The 21,208-nt window shown below is 41.1% G+C and overlaps 1 protein-coding gene across 1 annotated transcript in view; it reads left to right on the top strand.

The window, feature by feature from the left end:
* Positions 1-205: 205 nt before the first annotated feature.
* TRPM5 (transient receptor potential cation channel subfamily M member 5) overlaps positions 206-21,208 on the top strand; it is a 37,947-nt gene continuing 16,944 nt past the window's right edge. Inside the window, exons 1-14 of the mRNA XM_032112209.1 lie at positions 206-368; positions 1,338-1,518; positions 2,640-2,806; positions 5,561-5,741; positions 8,186-8,250; positions 10,071-10,262; positions 11,549-11,651; positions 12,520-12,638; positions 13,252-13,602; positions 15,674-15,805; positions 17,063-17,180; positions 18,678-18,823; positions 19,567-19,679; positions 21,056-21,151. Coding sequence (XP_031968100.1) covers positions 252-368; positions 1,338-1,518; positions 2,640-2,806; positions 5,561-5,741; positions 8,186-8,250; positions 10,071-10,262; positions 11,549-11,651; positions 12,520-12,638; positions 13,252-13,602; positions 15,674-15,805; positions 17,063-17,180; positions 18,678-18,823; positions 19,567-19,679; positions 21,056-21,151 — 2,081 coding nt within the window. The 5' untranslated portion in view covers positions 206-251. The remainder of the gene's footprint in view (positions 369-1,337; positions 1,519-2,639; positions 2,807-5,560; positions 5,742-8,185; positions 8,251-10,070; positions 10,263-11,548; positions 11,652-12,519; positions 12,639-13,251; positions 13,603-15,673; positions 15,806-17,062; positions 17,181-18,677; positions 18,824-19,566; positions 19,680-21,055; positions 21,152-21,208) is intronic.

Here is a 21,208-nt window from a genome sequence, read left to right as displayed (position 1 = left end):
AAGTTACATAGTGTTGGTGTGGAATCTGCCTTCTTCTGTATACAGCATCTGACATTTGGTACAAAGACCTCCAATTTTAGCTAAACCTTACAGGTATGATAGTAAAAAAGTAGTGTTTGACTAAAAACTCATCTAGATATATTTAAATGGATTTTGTGGCCCCTCCAGTTTAAATGGCTTCTCAGTTGCCAGCTTTCTGTCATCTCAGTGAACATCTTGGTCCACTGGTGCTCAATCACCTTGTGAGCTCAATGGAGGAAATGGAAACCAAGCTCTGCAGCAGTGACAAAGAGGACGCTTTCAAAAGAGAACTACCATACTGCATAGGAGAAATAGACTTCACAGCTTCTGGGAAGAAACATGGAAAGGTATGGGCTCTGAGGAGTTTTAACCCTTTAACACCACTGTTGTTCAGCTGTTACTTCTTAGCAGTAAATGCAGAGACTGCCATAGTGAGGATCAATGTGCCACACTGTGAGGCACCACATTGTACCCCAAGTAGGGACCATGCCTTCCTGAACATGAATGGGGTTTAAAATATAGGCTTTTAATATACAGAAATCAATCACTTGATTTGCAATTACATGATACAAGTACAGGTGGACACTTTTCCCTTTAAAATAAAAATCAGTTATATGCCCTGCTTCCTTCATTTTGCATCCTTTGTCTGTTTTAACCTGTCAAAACTTAATCACTATGGATTTTTACATTTTAAACATACTTCTGAGCTGTTTCAAGGTTTTCCTTAAAGTTCTCTCTCTGTTCTGCTGATATGCAGAGAGGGATGTATATGGACAAACCCACCTCCTCACTACTCCCCTGCACACATTAGTGCTAGAGCATAAGGAATTCCTAGGAATTCCTGAAATCTGCCTCAAGATTTTGTTTCATCATAAAGTCTTAAGCACAAAGCCAAAATATATACAGAACTGGAAGAAGCAATAGATTCATGTAACGTGTCCTTGAAAAACAGACATAAAACCAGGCAAATATTTCAGCTTCTGCAGAAACAAAAAACACCTACAAAAATTGTTGGCTTTTCTAGACTGCCCTGAAACTGAAGGCAGTTCAAGAGGAAGCTCTAAGGGAGAGTGTGATTCATCAGTCTGCAACACAGAACTAACCCATGGAATGGATCCAATTAGTGAGATGGCAATTATACAGAAGTCTGCTAAATTCATTCAAGTATTTAGTTCTCTGTCAACTCTTGCTCAAATAATCTTCTCTTAAATATCCAAGTTGATGATCATTTCCCTCTGTATTTACCATGAACAGACTCTTTACTGTATCTTTCTGTCCTATTGTTATTCATTGGGTTTTTCTTGTGTTTGCTGAAGTTTATGAAGGTCCCGAGTACCATTCACCCTGGAATTATATTTGAAGTTATGCTCAACAAATGGAAGCTACCTGCTCCCAATTTGGTTGTCTCTTTAGTAGGGGAAGAAGAAAATTTCCAGATGAAGCCTTGGCTACGGGAAACCTTAAAGAAAGGACTTATAAAGGCAGCTCAAAGCACAGGTGAGTGCTTTAGGCTTTAAAGAAGGAATTCATGTTCCTGATGGATTCTCACACCTAGACCCCAGTGATCTGGTAATGACAACGGGCCTGGTCACAGGATTATTTTTGAAAATTCAATACTTTGCTGAATGAAACCTAAAACCTGCATGTAAATACATTTGAAAATGAAAGATACTGTATTATAGTAGCAAAAATAAGTTCTTTTAAAGCAAATTACGTAACCATTTCTGAAGTGTAAAATGACCTGATATTTTTCCCTCAGAGGTGACACTAGAAAGATAGCATCAAAATGGGACAAAATACAATTGTCTCTCTTTTGTGCCATAACAAAATAATTCTGAAGAGAGCAGAGCAATTTGACTTCAACAAGAGTGAACTTAGGTAAAAAATAAAAATTCTTGTTTTCTCCATTCTCACCTGCAAAATAAAGTGAAAATATCTGTGAGCATTTCACAGCAAGCTCTTGGTTTGTGTTCACTGTTCCAGACAAGCTCATGACAGTTTTGCTTTTTGTAATGAGACAGCCCAGTACCAGAGCTCTTTTTGGTACTTTTGTGCCACACAGATATTCTCTCTCCATCTGCCTTCTGTACTTCAGACTAGGCAGCATCAAGATCCCCAGTTTCTTTATGTTACATATTTGAAAAAGGCCAGCTTGCTGTTTACCCAGTGTTCTCCAAATTCCTTCTCACCATAACAATACTGCTGTAAATTGTATTATCCTGAAGTATTCACTCTCCACATACACAAGAACAAGAGAAAGAACTCCAGATTATGCAGGTTATGCCCGAGCTCTTCTGCCAAGACGTGATTGCACGGGACTGTTTAGGCCTCAGTTCAAGTCAACAACTTCCCTGACTCTGTCCCTTTGCTCTTCCTCGTACAACACTCAGACCTGCCTGGTACGGGGATGTTTCTGCTCATGTGTAGACAGTGAGTGACTCCAGAGTGGACACAGCATTCTTGACGAGCACATTTACATCAGAGTAAAGATGGCAATGTTGCCACTTTATCTATCTAAAAAAACCCCTTAAATACAGTGCTGTAACTAATGTTACTTGACACACAAACATATTCAAATACAAATAAATGACCTCACCGGTTTTTAAAAATAATTTCAGGTGCCTGGATTTTCACCAGTGCTCTGCGTGTAGGAGTAACAAGACACTTAGTGCAAGCAGTCCGAGATCTTGCACTGGCTAGTACCTCATCCAAAGTAAGCGTGGTTGCCATAGGAATAACTTCACTCAGGAAAATCCAGCACAGAGAAATTCTGGAAAACACAAAGGTATTTTTCACTTATTCTATTGTTTGCATATTAGCCGCACCTTTACAAAATTTGCAAGCAGTTGGCGGAACAACTTTGATATAACTTTGAACAAGCAAACAAACAAAAAAACAACAGAAAAAAGTGGGGTTTAAGCCGTGTTTTGGGAGGAAAGAGAAATGAAGATGAAGGTTTGTTGGATGGTTCTGCGCCCTCCGCGCCCGGTGCCGCTGGCAGCAGTTCCGCACACGCCCAGCGGGTGGCAGCATTAGGCATCAGCGCCGCGAGCAGCGCAGGGATGAACGTCGGGAAAATATCCCGGAATAATTGTCCACTTGCTGTAGAAGCACTTACTCCTAGATATAGCATAAATGCTGTAAAAAGCATATTTTCTCTTATGGGACACCAGACATAAATATTCCAGGACAAATTTTCCTTAAGTAACCGCTGAATTGGTGTCTAATATGCAAAAACGTGCTCAGTACAACAGGTCAAAAATACCAGCCATGAATGGTTTCACCTAGTTATTGAAAGCTCTCTGGGTTTCTAAATTTGGGTCAAAGCAGTCGAAGTCCTTGGGAAGAAAACAAAAGCAGTGCATCAACAGATTAAAAACCTCACCCAACAAAACTGTTGCTGAAAGTGTTGCTGCTGAATGGAAATAGAAGTGGAGAGAAAAAAAACATAGCATTTCCCTCTTGTCGCTGGATATACAGTCTGTCCTAAGCAGGATATTATAACAATAAAATAGGTGTGTAATGACAACGAATGACAGTTTCTCTGCATTATTTTACTTCCCTGCAGAAGCTAAGAAACAAATGACAAAGACAGCCCTTTGAATTTGCACCTAGTTGTTCTCTCAGAGGGGCCTGGAAGTATCAGCTAGAAGCTGAGAGACTGCCAGACCATATCAGCAATTTATGGTCATTGATCTTTCCTTTTTCTTTTTTTTTTTTTTTTTTTTTTTGCCAGTGGCAGCTACCTGTGTGCTCTTCCAGGTGGGACTCTTTAGCTGGAAGACTTTAACCTATTTGTGTAGCACCTGGTCCGAAAGGGCCTCAAAGGAAAGAATTCGGTTCACCATGTTTGTGAATTTTGTTCAGGAAAGTTGCTTTGGCAAATGCAAACTATTTCACCTCCCTCCTGGGCTAAGGGATCAAAATGCATCTGGATCTTTCCCTATCAGCAGCTACAAAACAAGTGCACTCTCTTTTCGTTTTCTCCCCCTCAACTAAAACCCAAACTCTTTGTCAAGGAATACTTTGCAAAGAGCGTTCCTGACCCTTTGACTTCTGGCACAGCTTCCACGCAAAGATATTTTGGATTTTAGTCAGTAACTTTAAGACAAAGGAACTACAGACAGGGATGTTGATCTAAACCCAACTCTCTTTATACTTGGCACTAGCACAAGCAGCTTGTTGTAGAAAATAGAGCTAACAATCCACACTAGCAAGGAGAAAAACAAGCCCTGAAATCAATGGATCCCTCCCATCTCTTCTGTGTTGATGGTATGCTTTAAACATCATTGAAAGACCACTTCCACATTTTCAGAGAATAAATAGAAAAATCCCCAAAGGCCTTTTTCAATTGGTTGTTGTGCCTCTGGGTCCTAATCAAAGGCCAGATCTTTGGTGAGGAGGCTTAATGTTACGTGGCAGCAGAACAGAGGCTCACCCTCTGTCAAAACAAAATCTGAAGGAAATCAATTATGTCAAGAAGCTTTCCCCAAGGAATGAGAGACAGGGAGAAGAAAGCAAAAGAAATTTGTGGCACTTGCTGTTCTTAAGAAACATGCAAGTTTACTGCTTTTTAGTGGGAGGAAAACGCGATACACAGTGACAACTGCCAAGCTGACAGTCCGAGTTTTGCTCAGCAACACTGCAGGAACTGGAAAAGAGGCATGATGGAAGGAAATGCAGATTTTAAACACTTATTTTAATCCGACTTACTTGCAAGAGGACAATGATTGTGAAAATGAAAAAGAATAATCAAGCATTTACAGCCTGGAATGATATATCAAAGTGGATGTGCAACAGTGGGAAAGAAAGATGTATTAAGAAAGAAAGGGGATTTGAAAAAGTGTGTGTATGGAAGCCCTTATGTAGTGCAATATTTAGAACAAAAGACTGTAGCAGGCATTCTGTTTTACCTAGAGGATTAGTTTATGCAAAAAAACTCATTAATAAAAAACTTAAAGTATAACACCCCTCACCCAAAACAAAAGAGGATTCCCCTTTCTAAAATCTGTCTGCCACTCACTCCTTTAGAATGCAATTTCCAAACTGAGAATAACCATTGATTTCATATAACCTTGTCAATTGAGTAAAGCTGTGTTTAAATTGATAAGGACATGGAGCAGGCTAACTCATTTACTGGCCTAAACATGGACAAAACAGTACTGAAATGAATACTTTGCCCCTCTTTACACCAGCTGAGGCTTCACATCTCCATACACAATTATCAGGTCTCACGGCCCCTTTCCATTTGTCCAACAAACATTTCCAAAACCTACATTCCAGAGAAGATGATTGATATCACTATATTTTGCAGAGGCTAAGGGGGAAACTTCAGGTACTCCAGCTATCAGTCCTGCCAGATCTGGCCGCTTCCAGAAGGAATAGATTTTCCTTCTTCACCCTATTTTAAGAGCCTATCCAAGTGTCTCCCAGGTGGTGTGCTGTGTCAGGGTGCAGACAGCACAGAAGGGGAGACGAAGGACATTAAACACGGGCTGGGCTTTGCAGAGAGCACTGACATTTCCCCTCCTCTCCCTAGAGTGAAAGTCTTGTACACTACCAGTCAGATGACAACATCCAAGGCCCACCATATTCCTTGGACCACAACCATTCCCATTTTATTTTGGTGGAGCACACAACGGCAGACGAGCCCGATGGAACCACCAAGCTACGCTTCACCTTGGAAAAGTACATCTCAGAGCAGCGCACGGGATATGGGGGTAAGCAGGTTCTATGCAGGCATCTCATCTGAATGATACTGATAGCACAGCGGGCCCTGGCCTTATCAAAGGTAACTGCACTTCTCAAATTGGACAGCTGCCTACACAGGCAAGAGCAAGTCAACACATCTGTCATTATGTAAGAGGCAGGACGACAGTAACTTCTGAAGTTGAGAAAGCTGCTCTTTGAACCAAAAATCTGGACTTTTATTGCATCTCCTTAAACGTAGCTCAAGGCTGATCTTCAAAGCATAGCTCAAATTGCCTTAAAAGACAACATATGGAAAATAAATCCAGCTTCAAGTGCCTTAACCAGTGGTTCTAAGAGATTGATAGTCATTGTTGTATACTTATATCCCCTCTTGCACACAGGGTCTTGAATTGCTCCCACACTGGAAGAAAAGATTTGTTCCAAAACCCTCTGAAATATTTTAAGCCATATTTGTTTCAGGATAAAATCTTATCCTGGGTAAACACCGTAGCATCTAATGTCCATGTGAATCTCTGTGACCTTTTTTTATAATAAGAACTGAGTATTGGGCCGATCTCCTACTGCTATTCGTGGAAAGAACTCAGTTGTCAAGTTAATACACTTACTTTTACCTTTGCTTTGTTTGTGTAATACCTGCAGTGCTAGCTCAGCTGAAACAGGAGAGAGAGCTCACTTGTTCACAGCTGTGTGCATCAGTGGAATATCCACTTGCACAGCCCATAGGGTGGTTGCACAGAGGCATCTGAGAGCACAAATGTGGCTGAAGAATCCTTACCTGGTGACTCGGATGGGAAAGACCACAGGCAGGCTTTAAGGGTAGCCTGAGGCTGCAGTGCTGAGAATTACAAAGCAGCCTCTTTCTGCTTGCAAACCAAATCTGATTGAACAAATCTCAGGGGAACACAATTCTGACAAAGAATGTTGATTCATGTGACAAATATTTTGCTGGAACATACTGAATTCAGTGTTATCTTCTATAAACAAACCCAATGTCATTCATTTAAGCTCATTTATGAACAAGCTGAGCAAAGCCATGGGACTTTTCTGAAGTAACACACTTTAATAAGGTCATGTGGAATTTCCCTGTTAAAAAAAACACCTAGAAGCCTTTCAGGGGAAACTTTTTATGTACTGAATATTCTTTGCCATTGAGGACTTTCCAGATTAACAGCATAAAGTCAGAATCCACCTGACCCTCCTATGGCTAAATTTTTTCTAAATCTATGGTAAATGAAGAATATTTGTAGCCTTAACCATACCTTGAGGAACCTGTAGTCACGGAGGTCACTCTTCAGAGAGCATCACATTAGAGAGGTGTGACAATGCTGTTGCCATTAACTTAAACAAATTAAGTTTCTTGCCAAGCACGTCCTGGCTACAGCTCAGTCCAACCTTATCTCTGTAGTCATCCCAAAAGAGATACAACAAATAGCAAGTAGAGATCTGTACTGAGTTCTGGGAGATCTACAAAGGTAAACATCAAAAAATTGATTGAATTAAATGCCTTTCATCTTCCAGTTGAGAGGCATTCACCTCACGACAATCATGTTTTGATTGAGCTCCTTCAGGCCAATCTATGGTCACCTTTGGATTACAGAGTTCAGCATTTACAGTTAAAACCATCCAAAACTATGTGGCCCCCTGGGAGGATGGCTTAGGACAGGGATCCTGACCTCATTTCTTCCCCTGATGCCATGACACGTTAAGTATTTCATTAGCATTTCTTTTAAAAGTATCAGATTGTGTTATTATTAATCACCTCACAAGGCTGTGCTGAATGAAGCTTTAAGCTGTTTAAGCAGAGTAATAAACAGTATATGGTTCCTCTCAGCTCGTATCGGACTCATCTCATCCTACCCAGTCTACATGGTCGGCCTCTTCATATTCTTAAACCCTCCTTTCCTAAGGCTTTTCTCCTGGATTCCACTCTCCCTTCCAGCATGTGTTAGGTACATGCATGACACCCAGGGCCAACGGAGAGCTTTGCACCCCTAACTGTGTCTTACTGTCACTACTGGTAGATGCCTCTCTGGAAACCCACCAACCTTGTGCTGCACCCTAATGCAGCGCCATTGCTCCCCAGCCTGACAACCTTGCAGCAAATAAGTAACTTTAAAAGTCAGCAGCAGCGTGACACACAGAGGTGCCAACATCCATATTTTGCAGCTGAGGTGTGCTGAGGTGAGAACAGCCTGGACTCCTTAGCAGGGATCACACAAAGTGTCCAAGGCAAAGGTGCCTTTGTCCTGAATCCTAGGCCAGGACTCTGTCTGCTGGGGCACAGTGTTATTCTCTTCTTTTGCCACATCCTTCTGGAACTGCCTGCCTTCTGCAGGTTCATGTAGACACCAAAACAGCACATTAGAGGAGAAGTATTTTCAAGGGGTCAGAAAAACATCAATACTTTTGTGAAAGCTGTTACTTTTTAAAAATTAAGCCATCTATTTCACAGGAACGGGTAGCATTGAGATCCCTGTGCTTTGCTTACTGGTAAATGGAGGACCAGGCACACTTGAGGTAAGAAGATGTTTTCAACTTTAGAAAAAGAAATTACTGGTGCCAAGTAATTAATGGAAAATTTGGCTGGATGACAAACACATCTCTTGGCACTTTACATAAAGTAAAAATTCGCATCTATAAGATGTGTTCTGAGTTCTGTTAATAAATAAATAATTAAATTTGCCAGTATTTGTTTGGGAGAAATATTTCCTTTTGAATAGGCACCAGCTGATCATTAAAACTTCCATTGCCAGCTTGTCCAGTAGGAAGAAAGAATCCGAAACCAAAACAAACCCACGGAAGCCAGCTCCAGATCTAGGGAAACAGAAATACTGTGTTATTACTTGAGAACACTCACACAAAAAAAGAGATGAATCTTTCAGTGCTGTTCAGCAACAATGACACAACTGTCTGTCCCAGAGCTCAGAGGAAGCACAAGACCAGGTTTGCTGGACATGCCATTTAAAATGGAGTGTCCTGCTTCCACTAAGCAAAAGTACATTGTAGGATTGAAGACTGGAGTGTTGTCTGATAATAATCCCAAATCTTCTTCAGCAAAGGATCAGTTTTGATTTTTTTCCTGAGTAGTTCTACAACTTAAAGAACCTGTTAACAAGGAGACACTCTTTGATTTCTATTCTATTTTACTTTTCTTTTTTATAATACTCGCAGTCTAGAATACCTTTAGAGAGACAAAATTTAACTATAATTTAAAGTTTCCAAGTGACGGGACTGTGACATGCCAGCTGGTAACCCCTTTCAGAATAATGACTCCTTTCTGGGGATATTTTCTAGTTTCAGTTTCTTGTATCTTGTCATAACTTTTGTCAGCTGGACTAAAACACACACTCGTATTAGAAGTCTCACTGTTTAAACAAAGATTATGTCACCTCAGGAGCTTTCTTTCATGAGAAGCTAAATATTGCAGTGTTTCTTGTATCTTTGGTTTAGAAAAATCCCATGTTATGACATATAAATCCTCTTTTCAAAGTCTTGCAGAACAGTGTGACTGGAAGATCAAAAGTGACAGGCTGGGGTTGCTCTAAACTGACATGTGCTGGGAATGGATAACTGGCCACACTGTTTTAGAATATCAATTTCTTAAATGGATTTCTTAAAATGGATAATACACACCAAAGACTATGAACAGTTTAAAAAAAAACCCTCAATACCTAAACTAAAGAAAAAAACCCCTGCATCACAACTGAATCAATACAGTCTTGTGTAACTCCAGAGGAAGAAATAGACTGGCAGCAAATAGACATTGTTGCAATTATGCCATGGCCTCCGCTTTCCTCTCTCAGCAACCTGCCTGACTCATTCTAATTGCACAAATAATAGAGTTAGTAGCCTTTAACTCTTGTTGTTGCTATGATTCAGTGTTTTTTATTTTCCTGTAGCCCAGTGTTGTATTTCCCCAGTCAAATTCCTTATTTTCAGAACTTAGTGCCAGGTTTAGGAGACAGAAAAAAAATCCTATACAAAAAATCCTGCTGATAATTTCTGTACAAGGTTACTCTTGCACTTGACTATGCTGAAGCAGAGACTTTGGGGGGAAAAAAAAAGTCAGGGTCAAAGAAATTTTATGCATTGTTTCTCCAAATCAGGTTGCTTAGCTACTCAGCAGATGTGTCATGAAATAAAATATAGTCAGAGGCCTATACATGGATGACCTGCTACAGAATTCGAAAAATCCTAATAGCTTACAGGAGTCTGGACTGATTCCATAGTGAATCTGATTTAGGTACACATTTATTCCTAGTTTGCTAGAAGTCCTTCTTTTGAATAACATTTTCTTTCCACTTATGATTTCTAAAAACGTCCTATTTTAACTACAGAGAATTTGCAGCGGTTTGGAAAATTCTGCTCCCTGGCTTATCTTAGCAGGGTCTGGAGGTACAGCTGACATCTTGGCTGCATTCGTGAATGACCCACAGCTCATCGTGCCAGAAGCTGTTGAAAAGCAATTTAAGGAGAAATTCCCTGCAGAGGGCTTCTCATGGAAGGACATTCTCCAGTGGACAGTGACAGTGAGCTCCTATGTCTGATAAGTCATCGTGCTCACAAAGCTCTCTCCTAACACCCGTAGCTTTGACAGCCCCTTCAGTACAGGTTTGGCAAGAAGCTGCTCAGAAGTTTTGGGAACTCCAGTGCTTTGAGACTTGTGTCATCGAGTGCCTCTCTAGCATTAAAAATCTAGTGGTCATCTGAGCATGCAAACTACTTTGTTGTCCCAGTAATTCAGCTGAACACTTAGGGCTCTGTCCTTCCTCACTTACTTCCTCAAGTAACAGCCAGCACCCAGGAACCCCACAGTCCTTCTGTAGGACATGAAGCATTATTTATATCCACAGCTGTGGAGCTTGTGCAGCTGTGGCAGAAGAGACCTAATTCATGATCTACAGCTGTTAAATGGAAACCTAGTTGTGGATAAGCATGAATAAATTAAATAGAATGGAGCATGTTTAGAAATCATCCTATCTATTGTCAGTTACTTGTTCTTTAAGTATTATTGTTCTTAAAACAGAAAGACAAAACTCTTTGTCTTGAGGTACCCTTGCATAAGCCTTTTAGAAACAAAAAGCCACTTTGAGATTGTCCTTGTGTGAAGAGCACTGGGTGCCTCCAAGATAAACCAAGTCCTGACCTGGCCCACTACTTACTCTTTGCATTCCCTGCCGTAATCCTCAGCTCTAAAAGTTCCACATACTAACTCCATTAGGAAGAACTTTGCCAGATCACTGACAAAAGGGGATGAAAGGCATCTAGAAGCAATATTGCCACATGCTCACAAAGTCTCAGAGCAGCTGCACTGCGAGAAAGAAAACTCAATAAATAGAGAAGCAGAAGGAAAGAGAAGACTACTGCATATATCAATACTTGAGGACTTTTACTCAGAGAAGAGTTAGAGACTATGCTTTTAAATAAACAACTCAGCAAAACTTAAATGTCAAAGCAGGATGAGGTAAAATGAAACTAGTGGTGTGCTGGCTATAACGTGACTTTGAGTCAAATAAGAATGTAAGTTAAGGAAGGATCTTTTAATTAAAGCACTATTCTGGTTCTCAGGATATCCCAGTTCTGTTCCTCCTATCCTGGTAGACAACTTTGGAAAAGGCAGTAACTCCCTCCTTGCCTTAGGAGTTATTTATATATGGGAAACTAATAATATTTGCCTTCTTGCCAAACCTCAGCTTTACAATTAGAACATGAGTTTTTGGGAAATACTGTACGGGTGATTCCCACTGGGTTCTTGGGCACTAATGTATATCCAAAGCACAATGTGTAAAACCACTTTTGTTTCAACTCCAAATAGATTCAGAACATTATTTCACACCAGCATCTTCTAACTCTGCACAACTTTGAGCAAGATGGTTCAGAAGATCTAGACACAGTCATTTTAAAAGCTTTAGTAAAAGGTAAGAGAAACACAATGCATTTAATGTTTGTCTTATTTGACTTCTATGCCATAAAAATAATTCCTCTTTTTCCAGTGCAAGTTCAGTTGACTGTTGGATCGGATTTCATTTCTGATTAACTGCTCTTTTGTTTGTTTATTGACAATTTAACTGTGGCAGTTACCGTAGCTCTTGTAAACTTCCTTTAAACTAGTGTTTGCTTTTTAATCTCATGCTATTGTATAGTACTATTTTAGTCACTCCTTTATTACACTACTTGCTTCTCTTAGTAACAGAGGCTACAGAAGAACTGAAATATATTGGAGCACTATATTATTCCAATTACAAACCATTAAAAAAACCCCCAAGAAACAAAACCAAAACCTACAAGTAGACCAAAATTGCCTTTGTTTCAGAAACAATCTATTTCTCCTATATGAAATCTCCACTGTTATCTTCTGAAAGAAGACATTACTTGTGCTGCCACCTATTTCAGTTTCTGTTAACTTAATGGTTTGTGTTAGCTTAAACTTAGGAAGGGAGAAAAAAAAAAGACATCCTGTTCTTGATGCGCTAATGGACACAAGGCAAAAACAACAGCCAGCCCTGTCCCCTGCTTTCTGCAGGCCAATGTCCCTCTTAACATCCAACAGCCATTTAAACGTAATGCTTTTAATAGAGGCTTCATCTAGAAAAAAACTAACATTTTTGAACATTAATGTTTCTTAATTTAGGGAAACGTTGCTGTGAAGAGTTCCTGGTTAAGCAACCCACAGATCTGTGATGGCTGAAGGAGAACTTGCATTGCTAATCAAAGAACCAATACAATATTAAATTAAACATAACCCTAAAGTACTGACTTTATTTGCATTTTCTATTTTTTTTCCAGCCTGTAAAAGTCAGAGTCAGGAGGCTCAGGAATATCTGGATGAACTGAAGCTGGCAGTGGCCTGGAATAGAGTCGACATTGCTAAAAGCGAAATATTCAATGGTGACGTGGAGTGGAAGGTACCAGGTTTTTTTGCCTTAGAGGACACTTGGTGTATAATGCAATGTGTACAGGACACTGGAGCATCCCAAAAGGTGGCTTCAGTTTTTAACACTACCTGCACACTCTACTGAGAGATTGGGCAGCAGTAGTTTGCTTTCTGAGGCTGTTTGTCTTTTTGGTCCCCTATAAGATAATGCCTAAAGACAGAGGAATAACTCAGTGGTCATCATCTCTTTCTTGAGCTCTTTGAGACCAACAATCTTTCTTCCCTTCTGTATAGACCTTTAGAGCAAACAGACCAAAGCTTACAAAGCACAAGAAGCAGGCAGATGTTACTGTTAGAAGGTGGCATGAAGAATGGCGGGTACCAGTGCGGTGGGTACCTCACATCAAGTCCTACAGCATGCAGTTTGTGTTGGTGTTTTAACATTAATGATGGCATGGACATTTTGTCAGAGGGAAATGAAGAGCCTTCCACCTCTTTCTCACTGTACTCACTGTTGACTGGTGGAAGACAAAACGTGCATGTCCTCGTGTTAAATCCTACCTCTCTCATCACCCATCCATGATTACCTCCAAAAATTTCTTTTTTTGTTTTGTTTTGTTTTTTTTTCCCCTTCGTCAATCTAGTCCTGTGACCTGGAGGAAGTGATGATGGATGCTCTGGTCAATGACAAACCAGAATTTGTAAAATTATTTATTGACAATGGGGCAAACATAAATGAATTCCTGACCTACAGTCGTCTGCAGAGACTCTACTGTTCCATTTCTCAGAAATGTCTCCTCTATGAACTTCTCCTGAAGAAACATGAAGAAAGCAAACTGACCTTGGCAGGGCTCACTGGTCAGCAGCAAAATGAGCAGAAGGAGGTGTGCCCCCTCTTCACTCTCAGTGAGGTCTCTAGAGTTCTCAAGGACTTTCTTCATGATGCATGCAAAGGTTTCTATCAAGAGCTCAGGCATGGAGGCAAGAAGAAATCTGTGAGTCACAACTTTGCATTGTAGTTCTGCTCCCCTCCAACTCAGAATCTGAACAATTTTAAGTAGGTCTAGCCTTTGGGGTAGGGCAGGGAACAGATTCAGTGAAAGATGTATGAAAGAAATACAAAGTAATAAGATTTACATTTACGAAGGAGTAATTAGACATAAAAATAGTGGTCTGCATTTCTCACACAGAACTTCAAGCAGAAAGTACTTGAAAGGCAGGATTTTCTAGGAGAAAGAAAAGCAGGCAATGGATGTTTTCAATCCCAGGTCTGAAAATGGTGATCTTTGTACATGAAACTATTCTCAGATTTACACTCTGTATGAGTAGACTGGATATTCAGTAATATGCAGTATCTGATATTTGCCCTTAGATCATTATAGTCTTGTTATTGAGTGACAGAACACATAGTAAGAAATAGGAACAATTGTGTGAAGTGGCCGTGGAAAGCACACTGGCCAACATATGACAAGGACAATATGTGATGGGGGGAATGGAATGTCTATAATCCACAGTGGTACAATGGCTACATCATCATTTTTGCATTTTGACAGTGTATTTAACATTAAAACTCCTAAGTACCAAAGTTCTTGCAAAAGCATTGAAAATAATTTTGGGCACAAGGTTTCAAAACAAAGACGTATAAAGAAATTTCATTAAGGTTTAGTTTAAGACAAACGAAACAATTAAGCCTTTTGGTATTTGCCAAGTTCTAATTTCACCTTAAAACTGTTAAAACTGTAAGCTAATTTAAAAAATGTTATTCAAGACATTAAATAACTTTTGCTTTGATAAAGCCTAGCTAAATTAATTAGTAGTATGAAAAGTTAAGTTTGAATCTACTCAGGATTTCTTCGTTCACAAGGACAGACAACTTGAGACTATACCTCTGAAATCACTAAGCAGACTCCAGACTTACAAATTTGCCAGAAATAAAAAGTTGCCCCCAAAATCTCACTTCACTTTACTGGCATTTGGCAGCAAGTCAGCTAAAGACTGGTGCTGTAGATAAGGCCCAATTCAGATATCAGATCCTTCTGCCTACCAGCTTTTCCCATTTTAAAGCTTCTTCCCATGGCTGCTTCCCAACAGAGGCTGAATCCCATTATCATTGGCAACAGAAAGAGCATCACAGTACTGGGATACCACTGTCACTGCTGCCAAACTGTGTGTCATTTTTCAAGTTAGGAACTAGTGGTTACAAAGACAGATGAGAATTTTAGGATATCTTTGTCTCCTGCAAGGCTTTCAGGGCAATTTAGTTGATTCAATAGCTCACCACAATCTGAAGAAGCACCCCCCTCATCCCCCAAAAGTGCCATTAAAATAAATTTGAACAGAATCCCATAATTTCAATTATAAAAGATATATTCTCATAGAAACCTGTTTAATTAAAAATAAATCTGCTCTGGCTGCTTCTAACCAACACAATAGATACAAAGGCACTTTTTAAATATACTTAAAACTCAGAATTTGACCTAAGTGGCTACACTTCCTCTGGACAATTTTTTTATCAAGTGTTAAAGGAATAAGCAGTGTTCTACTTAAACTGCTCCCTGCATGAGGGAAAGGTTTCTCAAAGGAAAGACTAAAAAAGGGGTATTGATGTACTATATTCTTGTCGTGTACAGGGCCTTGGCAAGATTTATTTCTGATGAAATAAAATGCCCTTTGTTCCCTTTTCTCTGAAGCCATGTCCTTTGTGGCAGTCAAGCAGAGTCTGATATAATTGAAGGCAAGCTCAGACTAGTTAATCACAGGTTTGTCTTGTCTGATATTACACACCAGTGGTGAAACCCAAGCCTTAATAAAGTCAATGAAAACTTCAGCACTGGCTTCAACGGAGTCACTGTTTCATCCAGAATGTTCTCACACATATTGGGTTATATCGGGGACACAAGGATCCTTTAACTCAGTACAGAATGAGCCTATTACCTTTTAGTCCTACAGAAAAGAAAAGTCAAAGAAATATGAAGTAGCTGGCGAGGCCGAGAGTAGCTTAGATCACGTCATTTTCATGAAACGAGACTGCAAATCAGGTTTTAAACTCTACAAACCATATTTCAGGATAAAACGAACACCAAGCGATTACCTGGGCCCTTGGACATGAACCAGAAAAGCGAAAATCCTTGGAGGGATTTGTTTGTATGGGCAGTACTTCAAAACCGGCACAAGATGGCAAACTATTTCTGGGCTATGGTAAGCTCCGAGCTGCAGCTGCTTCAGGTGAAGTATTGGCATATTTCAAGTTTACGAGATGTTTTTTTGCTCAGCCTTGCAGCTCAGATGACAGATAGGTTTGTTTCCAAAACACGAGAGGTGGCATTTATAGGGCCTTTCATCTCTGCGTGGCTCCTGCCCGCAGGGGCCGGGGGGAGAGCAGGAGCAGGTGTAAATCAGCCCGGGCTGAAGCTCCGCTCCCTGCCCTCCCCTCGCTGCTCCCGATGACTCACAGCTCCCAGGCGCAGCGTTTGTGCCTCCTACAATCGCCAATTGTTTGGCTCCGAGCGTGACGGGAGGCAAGACGGAGCAATGCAGCATCTTTAGCTTACGTGCTCGACGCGTAGCGAGCAGCATTGCGCTGTCCGGGGCTGAGCTTCGAGCTGGCATAAACGGCTCCTGTTTCACAACCCAGCCCTGTCCCCTGCATCTGGGAGCCCCCCTGCCCCCACAGAGACAGCCAGCTCTCAGGCTGCATCCCTGACCGCCCCGAGGAGAGCATCTGGCCCGGGGGGAGCCCCGGGGAGGGACGAGGCGCAGCACGGCTCCGCGGGCTGTGAGTGTGGGGTGTGTGCGTGCGGACACATCAGCACCTTGCAGGGCCCGTGTTTGTGCAGCCCCGTGACCGCGAGGCACGTCCCTGCTCTGGGCCCTTGTTGTGCCTCTGCCAGCTGTGCTCCCTCCTTTCTCCTACATCTCCGTGCAGGGGCGCAGCACAGCCATGCCGGAGGTGTCTCGACACGATGAGACTGTGTTGCTCTATTTCCACAGCACATTATTCTCCTTCCAGTCTTTGACCCCAGATCAGGCGCCTCTAAGAGACTGGACCCAGAAGTCTCCAGCCTTACAAGGCACAAGAACTACCGATAAAGAATCATAGAATAGTTTGGGTTGGAAGTGACCTTAAAGATCATCCAGCTCTAATCCCCCTGCGATGGGCCGGTACACCCCCCACTAGACAGGTTTGCTCGGTGCCCCACCCAGCCTGGCCTCGAACACCCCCAGGGATGGGGCATCCACAATATGTGGGTTTAATTCTCAAATATCATCAAAGCTATCATTTAGATCAGCATTTTGGAGTTTCAACGCTGTATTCGAGGGAGGATTTTTCTTAAAAGGGAAGACGCGCATGAACTTTTTGTTGTTGCTGTTAGATGTGTTGCATAGTGGAGTCTTCCCCCATTCAGAAATGCCCTCCAGTGGAGGGTGACAGCAGCACCCCTTTCAATTCTACAGGGTCAGGAGGGTGTAGCTTCAGCTCTGGCAGCCTGCAAGATCCTTAAAGAGATGTCCCGCCTGGAGACGAAAGCAGCCTGTATCGTGAAAGAGGCCAAGTATGAGCAGCTCGCTGTTGGTAAGTAATGGCACTTTTTGAATGGCATTGAAACTTTAAGAAGGAACTGCCATTGGAAGGCAAGCAAGTGAAAAAAATACTGTTTCAGTTGTAAAAGGTCAGCTGTCATGAATAATTTAACAGCCTTGCAGCACAGGCAGTCCCAAACATTCAGATACGGCAGAAAGATTTAAAACCCACTCGTTTTGGAAAAATCAGTGTTCCAAGACTGGCCCCCTGGGTTGCATGGAAACTTTCCTGCTGCTTGTTGGTATTTTAATTGTCTGATCTTAGTACAAGGTATGTTAGAGTGATGTGGAAGATGGAATAACCAAAACACTTCCAGGCTCACAGCAGCCTGCTTTCCCTGCAATATCAAGCTTGCTCTGTAAGGGCCACTAGAGCAACAAGTTTTAAGTTTTGTCATTGCTGCTAAAAATAATTTGAGATTACCTCACCCAGAAGAGGGCCAAGTGCACAGCAAACTGCAGCGAGGCTCAGACTGGTTTCGCAGCAGACAAGCCGCCCCTCCCTACAGCAGTCAGATCCCAGCATCTGCAATGCTGGAATGCCGAACCTCTCCCCTTTGCTTGGTTTAGAAACAGATGTCTGCACACAAGCTTCTCTGCTGATCTGACTTCAGTTCAATCCGTACCTTCACTGATGTGAGGAGAGGGCTTTAAAATGCACCCCACATGGAAACAAATGCAGAGGCTCCTCTCCCTTTGGAGATAGTTCATCAAGCAGCTGAAGGCTACATTATTTACACACTGATCACATTTTGTTGCTACATTATTTACACACTGATCACATTTTGTTGCTACATTATTTACACACTGATCACGTTTTCCCTTCTTCTCACAGGGCCATTATTATTTACAAAAATTAAAAATCAGGTTCTCATATATTCACAGGGCTCAAGTAATTCAGTCAATGGAATTATGGGACCTAATCCAATACACAGAAGTTCTGCTTATTGGCTTTGAGAAATATTAGATCAGATCCTCAGTTTTAATTCCTGGCCTGGATTATGTAAAGCAAACTTTCTTTAAGAATGATAAATACCACATCAACTAGAAAAGATGTCTGTATATCATGTTATTTTAAGTGCACTTGATCCTTTCACCCAGCCTCACAGTGTAACAAGGTGTAGGCTGGCTTTGGAAAGGTACTGAGATAATCAAGTGAATCAATAGAATGGAACAGACACAAGAAGTCAGATCTTGTCTAATGAGAATTTTTTTTTTTTTTTGGGCTGTTTAAATTTATCCTAGTTTCTAAGCTCCAGGACCAGTTTCTCTGGAAACAACTACGCCATAACACTCCACCAAGCCTAATGTTATTTTATGTCCAGTAGCTCTGTCTTAAAATGAAGGATTTGTTGTCTACAAGACAAAGCTGAGCTGCTCATCTTTAGTCTGTTCAGGAGAGCGAGGACAGCATGACAACTCATCCTTCAAAGTCTAAGAGGATCACCCAAGAGATACATTTTTTGTCTGTGTTTCCTTCTTATGGCAGAATTGTTTAGTGAATGCTACCACAACAGTGAGGAGAGAGCATTTGCTCTGTTGGTGAGGAAAAATCAGCACTGGAGCAAAACCACATGCCTTCAGCTGGCCACAGAAGCAGATGCAAAGTCTTTCTTTGCACATGATGGTGTCCAGGTAAGTTTTACATGTCCCCAGGGTCTTAAGTTGGACACAGGAGAGGATAGCACAGGAACCGAACAACCGCATGAAATGTATTCCCCTGAGAGCCATTCTTCAGAGAAAGGACTCTTCTCTCCCCCTAGCAACAGACGAAGAGGACATTATACCGTGTCCTTGCCAAAGCAGCCCAGCTCCCCCTTTCCCCACCCTCTCATCCAGCTGGCACACAGACCAGTGTGCTGAGGAGAAGGTTTAGCCTTAATCCATCGTGTGCATTTTGCTTTTTATTCCTTCCTTGCTCAAAGAGAAGCATCAGAAAAGCACTGTAAATCTGCCTGGGGCTAAATGAAGCTGCTCCAAGATGCGGGACAACTCCTTGTTCAGATTCAAGAGAGAGCTCACTGATAAAAGTTAAATGAAAATACTATTCAGCTTTGCTCTCACAACCTGAGTTCTCTCTGCATACACAAAGCTAAATTAAGAGTGATGCTACTTTTATCTCCCAGTGCCTGACTTGGGCTTCCTTAGTACTGCAGATGTTGTTTAACTCCATTTGGCTTGCTGTTCTTTCCACTGGTCTCTGCATAACTCCTTGCATACGCAACATCTGCAGAAGGACACACAGAGAACCTGTTTGCTCTGAAGGTGTGAGGTTTCCAGAGCTTTCACTGTCTTAGGAGTCACTGAACATAGGTGCACTTCATCTGCAAGTACGTTTTTGTGATATCAAAGCCATCTCTTCTCTTCTTGACTTGCAGGCCTTCCTGACAAAAATCTGGTGGGGAGACATGTCTACAAGCACACAGATCCTCAAGTTAATCTGTGGATTCTGGTGTCCTTTCCTAATCTACACTAATTTAATATCATTCAGGTACAAACATAGCTAATTGGGGCAAGCAATAAGTAAGTGATGGAAAATAGGCCATAAAAAAATATTCCGACTCAAAATTTCTCCCTGAAGTGATTAAAACAGTAACATCACCTAATATCACCTAACCAAATCAGTTTTCTATGGGGCTGAGGGATTTGTGTGTCCTGTGCTAGTGCCTGTTGCCACACTTAAAAGATCAATGCCACGGTTTCAGAGAGATCATTCTATTTTGCACAATCCCCAGAAAAGCCTATTGGAATTCTGTCAGCTCCAGATTCTACACAGCAATGTGTAGAATTTCTTCAGCTGTAGCACCATTTGTTTCTAGATTTGGAGATGCCAGGCTCAAACTTCATTATCCTGTCCAAGGAAAACAGCCATCACGAAGCAGTGTTATCAGCCACAAGCCTTAATAACCATAAGTCAAGCTTAAAAACATAGGACTGACATTAAATGATCAGTCAATCAGAATCAGTTAAGATTTTCAAATTCAGTGCCTTACAACCTTGGGTTTTCTTGAAAAAAACCCCATGCACAATAAATCCCAACAAAACGGAACAAAAAACCCCACACCACAAAAACCAACGAAATAAAAAAAATAAACAGAAAAGAAAAAAAAAGAGCAGCCAAGCTGCTCAGACGGTCATAAAAACTGAAGATCTGAAACTTTAGGAAAACCTCATAACATCCATAGAATCGTATACAAATCATCAGAATTGGCAATATGAAATGACATGTTATTATGAAATACATGTTTCTTAACTCTTAAACTACATAAAAAGCAAGAGGAAGACTTGTTTGGCAATGCTGACTTAAGATTTTCCTTCTGCCAGTATCACCAAAGATGACTTTCTGGCTGCCAGATTCACAAATTCATTCAATGTGACATTTCAGCAAAGCTTTCATGGAAAGGTTTAAATTATTATACATAAAGTAATCCTTTCCAAATTTCCTTTTGTTGCCTCCTTTCCCTGGAAATGCAAGAACTGACACGTCCCCTACTGCTTCTGGCATTTCCCCTCTTAATTGCTACTAAGAGTAACTAGGAATAGAGCATTGGGCTCAGTTTTCTAAGACTGAGTGAGGGATTTATTTCTGCTCAAATCATAAGCAGTTTGAGGAAACTGAGCATCCTGCTCCATTTTTGTGAGGCATGCCAATTACCACTTCTCTGAATTTTGTGGGTGACTTCAGGCTCCTCCTTTAAAATAAACAGAATTTGTAAAGACAAACCCCAACAATTTTGCATTTTTTGGTAGCTCCCCAGCAGATCAGGTCCAAGATAAATACATCCTAGCAGTTCTGTATCAATGCCAGTTTAGGAATGAAAAATGGCTAAGCATCATCTTTGAACTCATGCATTTATTCTCTTACAGTGAGGAAACACAATCAGAGAATGAGCCAGAGCCATTTAGAGAGCTGGACAGTTTGGATTCAGAGAGGACTCTGTTTTTATCCAAGGAAAAAGATGGGTAAGTTTAAAACCATCAGTTAATGTCACTTTTATGACAACAGTCAAAGAACAGGAC

The sequence above is a fragment of the Corvus moneduloides genome, chromosome 6 (assembly GCF_009650955.1).
Source record: "Corvus moneduloides isolate bCorMon1 chromosome 6, bCorMon1.pri, whole genome shotgun sequence".
In the NCBI taxonomy this organism is placed as follows: Eukaryota; Metazoa; Chordata; class Aves; order Passeriformes; family Corvidae; genus Corvus; species Corvus moneduloides.
The sequence above is the reverse complement of the archived record's forward strand: the minus strand, read 5'-3'. Positions and strand labels throughout refer to the sequence as shown.